The sequence below is a fragment of the Colletotrichum paranaense genome (genome assembly GCF_030867605.1).
Source record: "Colletotrichum paranaense strain IMI 384185 chromosome Unknown Scaffold_1.1, whole genome shotgun sequence".
Classification (NCBI taxonomy): Eukaryota; Fungi; Ascomycota; class Sordariomycetes; order Glomerellales; family Glomerellaceae; genus Colletotrichum; species Colletotrichum paranaense.
Genome location: NW_026848959.1, coordinates 1 through 9,879, shown reverse-complemented (window position 1 = coordinate 9,879; position 9,879 = coordinate 1). Strand labels below are relative to the sequence as shown.

The 9,879-nt window shown below is 19.0% G+C and overlaps 1 protein-coding gene across 1 annotated transcript; it reads left to right on the top strand.

Moving 5' to 3' along the window:
- Positions 1-443: 443 nt before the first annotated feature.
- Positions 444-536, top strand: CPAR01_00001 (uncharacterized protein; the record flags this gene model as incomplete). Its single annotated transcript, XM_060484294.1, has 1 exon — positions 444-536. A coding segment is annotated over one exon (93 nt), but the record flags the coding sequence as incomplete, so codon positions are not given.
- Positions 537-9,879: the final 9,343 nt, after the last annotated feature.

Genomic DNA, 9,879 nt, shown 5'->3' with positions numbered 1-9,879 from the left:
ATTATTACTTAACGAAGTTCGAAGCTTAGCGCTTCTTAACTAGGGGCGCGTTATAATTAGTAAATAGTTAGTTAGTTATATTTTTTATATTATTAATATAAAAAAGAAACGATTAGAAATCTAAGTTAAAAATATACTTAACTAGCTTCTTTTTTTTAAAATATAATTAATTTCTATAAGTTTAGTATAGTATTTTATTATATAAGTATACTTTTTAAATAAGTACTTAAAATCCTAAAAAAGATTAAATAGATCTTAGCTATTACCCGAATACTTAGTTTTAAGGTTTTTTTAGTAGCTTAGATCGCTAAGTTTAACTAAGCTTTTTTAGTTTATAATATTATAGTTTTATTATAGCGTTACGTAAAATAAAAAGTAAAAGATAAAATAGTCGTAGTTAGGTAAGTAGCTCGCTTATCTAAGTAACTCGCTTATTAACTACGTTATACGTATTTACTAAGGTTATATTCTCGAACTATAAATTACTAAAAGAAATTATTTTTAATAAAAATAAACTATTTATTTTAAAATTTTAAAAATCTCTAATTTCGTAACTTAGTATAAACTATAAACTATTAATATTATTTTATTTATAAATAAAGAAATAAATAAAAAGGATTAACTAGATCCTTAAAATATATTTTTATTATTATATAAACTATAACTAAGATAATTAAATAGTATTTTTATTGATAACTTAGTTCGTATATGATAATATAATTAATAAAAGTAAAAGAGAATCCCCGTTTTATTTTAATTACGGATTCTAATTAATAATATATAAAGAAATATAATAAGGATTATAAGCTATAAAAGTTATAATAAATATAAATAAACTTTAAAAGATTTATAAATAAGCCTTATTAAACCTTAAGTTTATATAATAATATATAAAAAAGAATATAAATAAATTAAAAATTAGAGGACTATCCTTAAAAAAAGGGGATAGTACTTATCTCTCTTATTATAATATTAGAATAAAATACCTAAATAATAAATTAAATTATAAAACACTTAGACCTTTTAAAATTATTAAAAAAGTCTAATTAATTAACTATGAATTAAGATTATTAAATATAATATAATACTATCTTATTTTTTACATTTTACTATTTAAATTTATATTAAGAGGTTTATATATAAAAAATTATATTATTATTAAACTAAATTAATTAAAATATAAAATTAAATAAAGTAGTAATTATAAAATTAAGAAAAAAATATAAAAATTCCTTATTAAATAGAAAAATTACGAGTATAAAAAAATATATATAAAAATTTATTACGAACTTCTAGAACTTCTAATAGCTTTTTAAAAAGTATTAAAATTAAAATTAAATTTAGAATTCTTAGCTATTATAATATTTTAATTAATAATTTTAAAAATATTATTAACTTATACTTCCCGAGCTACTCAAAAAGTATTTTTAAAATCCTTAAGAAACTCTTTTAATATAATTTAACTCTTTTTAAATACTATTTATTTTTAAAAATTAAAACGTTTTAATTAGAATAATAACTTACTTAACTTAGCCTAAGCTTATTAATAAGCCTTAGCCCTTTCTTATAACTCTATAGTTTTTTTATAAAACCGTAACTCTTCTACTTCTTTTTTATAATTAAAATAATTAAACTCTATTACTAATTAATTAACTATACTCAATTAGCTAGATTTATTAAATAAAACTATAATATTAATAAATATAAATAATATTAATTAAAGTATTATATAAAATACTTAAATAATAATATATTCTATAAATATTAGAGTTAAAAAGAACTAAATAATAAATCCCCCGAGAATAATAATTTAGATAAGATATTATTTTAATACCCTAATTAAGAAAATAAATAATATATAATAATTTATAATAAAACGTAACTATTTAAAACTTCGATTTTTTAGTTTAACTTAATATTGTATTAATAAATTTTAAATAAAAATACTTAACGATTCCTTAATTTAAAAATAAATAACCTATTTATAAGCCTAGGGGATTAGATTTTTAAAAAAAGAAGTTAATATTATAACTTAATATGTATAATAAAACTAAAGCCTCGCCCTATAAGACTTATAATAACTATTATATTATATATATAAAAATACGAACTTAAAATAACTCCTCTTAAAATAAAAGAACTATAAATAAGTTACTAATTATAATTATATAATTAAATAAAAAATAGATAATTATAAATAAATAAAATAGATAATTATAAATAAATAAAATAAATAACTATTTAATAAATAGTTTAATAATAATAAATAAGGATATTATAAAAAATATATTTAAGGACGAGATTTATATATAATATAAACTTAAATCAAGTTTAAAAATAGACTTTTTATAGCTTTTTTAATAATTAACTTAGTATTAAATCTTACGATTGCTTTTAACTATTTTTATTAAGAACCTTTTTAATAAAATTATAATTAATTACTAAAGCTTTATTTATTTTATAACTTAAGGATATAGCTTTAGGGAGCTATTTATAACTATAATACTATTTACTTAGTACTCGTAGCCTTAACTTTTATTAATATACTTACTACGACCCCTTTAGGGTCCGGCCCGCCTTATTAAGGGCTATTTTCGCCTTTATAAGCAAGCTAGTTTATTAAGGTTAATATCGAGTTTCTATTATATACTTTAATAAGACTTTATATTAACTAAGAATAGCTAGCTATAACTAGTATAACCGTTATTAATTATTAAGTTATTAATATTAACTAAACTTAAAATATTAATAACCCCGCTATTATAATATATTAATTACCCTCTAAAGAACTAAAAATTACCTCTTATTTTCTACCCTATTTAATAATTTTAAAAAAAAAAATTAATTCTTTTTATTTTATTCTTATATTATATTTTTAAAATATTAATAATATTTTAAAATTAGTTAGGTATTTTAAAGCTATTATATTATATAAGCTAAGTACTAATTAAAGTAATAATTATATTAATATACCTCTTTTTAATTTTTAAATTAATAATATTTAATTCGTATTTTTTAAAATAATCGTAATATAGTTCGGGGTTTTTTAATATAATACTGATAAAATTAAACTTCTAATTATTAAAGAAGTCCTAAGGGTTAACGATAACTAAGTATCTTAGTATTTTAATAGTATATATTTAAAATAAACGATTTAATAATAATAATAATAATAAGGTAATAGTAATAAGGTAATAATAATAGGGTAATAATAATAAATAGCGAGGGAAGCGTTTTTTAATTTTAATAAAAGAAACGAGGTAACGAATATATATACGTATATAAGTTAAAATTAAGAGTACTAGAGTAGATATTATAAAGTTAATATTATTCTTAATAATAGCGACGAGGGTATTTCTAATATTACTATTATAAGTTATAATTACTTAAAAAAGTAGGGAACTTAGCTAAGTACGTAGGCTTATAAAGTAATAGTATTAGGTATTAAATATTATTATTAATAATCCGTAATTATAAACTTTATAAGAGGGAAAGTTAAAAAAATAGAAAATCTAAAAAAATAGTTTATTAAAATAGTAAGAGTATTTATTAATACTATATATTAATATAGTATAAATAAATCAAGAACTACTCGAGTAGCTAGTAAAAGTAGAAAAAAGAAATAAATACTTATTATAACTAGCTAGTTATAATACTTAAAAGCTTTTTTATAACGGGATATAAAATATATTATTTTAATATAATAACCCTAGCTCTATTTAATTCTTTTTTATTTATATTAAACTATTAATAAGTATTTATTAATAACTTTGTTATTTTTTTATTTTAAACTGTTATAATAATAATTATTATTATTTTATTAATACGCCCTATAGTATGTTATTAATATAAGAGAGAGCCCTTTAGGGTCCGGCCCGCCTTATTAAGGGCTTACTTTACCCTTATAAGTAAGCTAATTTCCTAAGGTTAATACCGAGTTTTTATTATATAATAAACTTTATAATTAATAATAGCTAGCCGTAATTATCAATATAGCTTATCCTATTATCAATAACGTAACATATTAATAGCTTTTTAAATAACTAAAACCTACTTTTTATTTTTTAACTTATTTAATTACTCTAAGATATCCTTTTTAATCTCTCTAAACCTCTTATTTAATTATTATAATATTAAAATATTAATTATACTTTATAATTAATTAAGTATTTTATTAAAGCTATATTATATAAGTTAAGTATTAATAAGAGTAATACTTATATTAATATATATATTTTAAATCTTTAAGTAAATAATATTCAATTTATATTTTTTAAAACGACTTTATTATAGTTCGGGGTTTTTAAAGATAATATTAATAAAATCGAATTACTAAGTATATACCCTAAGGTATTTTTATAAACTAATAAGTTATTAGCGTTTTAGTATTTTAATAATATATATTTAAAAAAATAATTTAATAATAATAATAATAATAGGGTAATAGTAATAGAGTAATAGTAATAAGATAATAATAATAAATAATAAAGGAAGCATTTTTTTAATTTTAATAAAAGAAACTAGGTAACGAATATATATATATATATATATATATATACGAGTTAAGATTAAAAGTATATATTAATAATAAGAAGGTCGGTATTATTTTTAATAACGGTAATAAGGGTATTTTTAATATTATGTCATTATAAGCTATTATTACTTAGAAAAATAGCTAACTTAGCTAAGTACGTAATAGTTTTATAAAGTAGTAGCGTTAAGTACTTAATATTATTATTAATAATATATCTAAGTATAAATATAAGCTTTATAAAAGGGAAAGTTAAAAAATTAGAAAAATTAAAAAAAAAAAGTTTATTAAGATAGTAAGAGTGTTTATTAATACTATATATTAATATTATATAAACGATACTAAGACCTGCCCGAGTAGCTAGTAAAAGTAGAATAAAAAAACAAATATAAAAGAGAGGACTCCCTATTTTTAAAACTAATTAATATCTAATTAAAATCGTAAAAAGAGGCCTTAACTATTTAAATATATACTTTAATAATATTTTTTTAAACTAATTATCCTTAACTAAATATTAAGTAATAGTTCGTTAATAAAACGCAGTTTTTAAATTGATATATAGTTTTTTTTTTTTAGCTTTATAAGTATAAAAAATCGACCTTAATAAGATTATGCTTTTAAAAGAAATTATATAATATAGTATACCCTTTGGGGTCTAGCCCGCCTTATTAGGGGCCATCTTCGCCTTTATACGCAAGCTAGTCTATTAAAGTTAATATTAAGTTTTTATTACGTATTTTAATAAGACTTTGAATTAATTAATAATAGCCGGCTATAGCTAATATAGCCGTTATTAATTATTAATACTAACTAAACTTAAAATATCAATAACCGTATTATTTTAATATATTAATTACTCTTTAAATAGCTAAAAACTACGCCTTACTTTTTATTTTTTTTAATAGCTCTAGATTTTTTTTTTACTCTTTCCGAATTTCTTATTTTATTATTATAATATTAAAATATTAATAATACTTTTAAGTTTATTAAGTATATTAAGGTTATATAGTAGCTTTTTTTTTAGCTTTATAAGTATAAAAGATTAACCTTAATAAGATTACGTTTTTAAAAGAAATTATATAATACGGTATATTTTTTAATTATATAATACGTATAATATACCCTAAGTACGTACTTAATATAATATAGTAATTTTAGTATGAAAACTATTATATAATTTGGGATAAGTAAGCTACTCTTTATATAGTAGTATTAGTTAAAAAAGTTAATAATAGAGGTTAGTTATAAAAGTTAGAGGCAGCCCTTAACTATAGAGGTTTTAAACTCTAATAATAATATAGAGGTTTTTTAAAAAAAGGGCTAAAAGGGTCAATATCCAGCTATTTTTTATACTAAAGCTCATAAAGATTCTTTTTATCCTTATTATTTTTAATATTACTTAAAACTCTATTTAAACTAAATAGATTTACTAAATAAACTTATTAAACGAACTTATTAATATATAAACTACTACTTAGATAATTAGTTAGGTAACTAGTTAAGAGATTAGTTAGTTAAAATACTACCTCGTTAAGAACCTATTTTCCTAGTATATAGTTAGTAACTAGCGGGCTAGGACTCTAAAGATGCCCCTCGATAGGTTACCCCCTCTAGGGCTCGATAGATTAGGCCCCCTCGACGCCCTAGCTATCGTAGCTAACGTAGGTATGCCTAAGGAGTAGCGTAGTACTTTTTAATAATATAGAATTTAGCTAGGTAATAGTATAAATATTATAAATAGCCGGGCTAATATAGATATTAGAATTTAATATATTAATATTAGTATAGAAATTATATTTTATAGAACTAGAAATCTTTTTAATATAAGTTATATTATAAATATAAAATAAAATATAAAAAGCCCTCTAATTTTTAATAAAAAGGAGTATATAATATAGGATCTAGTTACTTATATAAAGTAGTATTAAGAGGTTTTATATATATTAAAATAAGTATAGCTTACCTTTTAGATAGGTAGTAGAAGGTTAGGAGCTATTAATAAAAGAGAAATAACGGTCGAGTTAGTTAATTACTATTTTAATTAGTAGTTAAGTATAGAGCGTAATATACCCAGTTTTCTTTAATACGTAATATATAGTACGGCCCCGGCGGATTGCTCTATCGGGGGGGTATATTAAGGCTATATTATATAAGTTTAGTATTAATAATAATAATACTTATAAAAGTATATACGTCTTTTATTTTTAAGTTAACCGTAGTTAATTTATACTCCTTTAAATAATCTTTTTATAAATCGAGATTATTAAGTATAATATTAATAAGATCGAGTTACTAACCCCTAAGGTATCCCTATAGGTTAACGAGTTAGGGGTTTAGTATTCTAAATATTTTAAAAAATAAGTAAATGGTTAAGTAATAATAATAATAATAATAATAATAGTAATAGGGTAATAATAATAAATAATAAGGGAAGTAGCGTTTTTTAATTTTAATAAAAGAAACGAAGTAACGAATATATATATATATATATATATATATATATAAATAAAATAAAAAATATTAATAAGGTCGGTATTATTTTTAATAACGGTAACGAGGGTATTTTTAATACTATATTATTATAAGCTATTATTACTTAGAGAGGTAGTAAACTTAGCTAAGTACGTAATAAGCTTATAAAGTAGTAGTATTGGGCGCTTAGTATTATTATTAATAATTTTAAACTTTATAAGAAGGAAAGTTAGAAAGGTAGAAAATTTTAAAAAAAAGAATCTATTAAAATAATAAGAGTATTTATTAATACTATATATTACTACTATATAGACGATATTAAAAATTACCTAAGTAATTCGTAAAGGTAGAATATAAAAATAAATAAATATATATATATATAAATTAAATTTAAAAATATAATAAATATTATAACAAAAGTAAGATTATAATAATTTATAGAGGTTAATATTATTTTTAATAATAATAACGAGGGTATCTTTAATACTATATTATCATAAGCTATTATTACTTAAAGAGGTTATAAACTTAATTAAGCAAGTAGTTTATCAAATAATAGCGTCGGGTGCTTAATATTATTATTAATAATTTATTATAAACTTTATAAGAAGGAAAGTTAAAAAAATAGAAAATTTAAAAAAAATAATCTATTAAGATAGTAGGGGTATTTATTAATACTATATATTAATATTATATAGATAATAGTAAAAACCGCCCGAGTAGCTAGTAAAGTTAGAATAAAAAAATAATAAATAAGTATTTGATTAGTTAGTAAGTATTTAATAAATATATATTTAGAACGTTATAAGTACGTTTATTAGCCTACAAAGTATAATAGTATATTTAAAATAACTATATTAGTCTTAAAATACTATTTTTATTAATCTTTTTTTTTAATTCAAATATAGTAATAAGTATTTTTAATATATATTTTTTAAAAATTTTTTACTTTATAAAGCTTATTTAAGAGCTCGTTAATAAGTAGTAATAAGTATTAACTTTTTATAATTATTTTATTTAGCTTATAATAATCTATATAAAAACGTAATATACTATCCTTTTTTAATATAAAAAAGATTAATACCCCGGCCTTATTAATCAAAAATATAATACAACTATTTATTAAGTTCTTAGTAAAATACGCACAAAGCTTATTAAGTTATTTTTTATTTAATAAATATATAAGGCTATATAGTAGTTTAGTACTTAGAATTAGGTTGATTAAATATCCTACTATATTATATAACTACGGTCCTTTTACTAACTTTTTATTTAAAGTTTTCATGTTAAATTAAAGTTTTAATAATAAACCCCTTTATAATTTAATATTTATTTTTTTTATAATACTTTTTAAAATAATAATATATAATACATACGCCCTCTTACAATTCTTAATAATACTACGAGTTATTATTTCCAATTTAGTAATAAAAATAGACTTATATATCTATATATTCAGTCTATCGAGACAGTGAGAGTATGCTCTGATACTGTGTATTAATACTGTGTAAACGATACTAAGAATCGCTCGACCAGCCAGCAAAGGCAGAACACAAAGATAAATATCTATATATTCGTTATAATATTAATACGAAAACCCTCTTAGCTTATTAATAGTTATAATAATAAAAAGTCTATTATTTTTTTATTCTTATTAACTATAATAAATAGTTATTAAATCCTTTTTGATTATTTGCAATAATTAATAAAAAAGAGCGTTAATTAATAAGTCTTCCCTTAGCTTATGGTTTTATTTTAAAAATCCCTTAATAAAACAGCTATAATAATAACTAAGGTTAATCCTAAATAGGTTACGAGCTTAGTATTAATAATATTTATTTAAAATAACGTATTTAATAAGCGAGCTAGCTAAATAAGCAAGCTAGCTACCTAACCGCGTTTAACTTAACTTTTATTTTTTAACTTATACTACGCTATAATAAAATAATAATATTATAAAATAATAACGTTTAATTAAATTTAGCTATTTAAGCTATTTAAAAAAAAACCTAAATTTAAGTATCCGAGCTATTATAAAGATCTACTTAGTCCCTTATTTAACCTTTTATACGTAATTAAAAAGAATCTTACTACGACGTAATATTACTTTTAATTTATAAAATTTAATACTATATAAAAAAGAGAAGCTAATTAAGTATATTCTTAATTTAAATTCCTAATTGTTTCTTTTTTATATTAATAATATAAAAAATATAGCTAATTAATTACTTCCTAACTATAATACGCCCCCTATTAAAAAGTACTAAGTTTCTAAGTTTATAAATACGATTATAAAAAGGCTTAATACGAAGATCTATATATAATTTAATTTTATATTCTACTTTTATTACTTACTCAGGCAGTTCTTAATATCGATTATATAATATTAATATAAAATATTAATAAATACCCCTACTATCTTAATAGACTATTTTTTTCTAAATTTTTTTTTACTTTTTTAACTTTCCCTCTTATAAAGTTTATAACTCCGGATTATTAATAATAATATTAAGTACTTAATACTATTACTTTATAAGCTACCTACTTAGCTAAGTTTACTATTCTCTAAGTAATAATAGTTTATAATAGTATAATATTAGAGATATCCTCGTTATTATTATTAAGAATAATACCGACCTTATTAATATTTTTCACGCTTTTAACTTTCACATATATATATATATATATATATATATATTCGTTACCTTATTTCTTTTATTAAAATAAAAAAACGCTACTTCCCTCGCCGATTATTATTATTATTATTATTATTATTATTATTATTATTATTATTATTATTATTATTATTATTATTATTATTATTATTATTATTATTATTATTATTATTATTATTATTATTATTATTATTATTATTA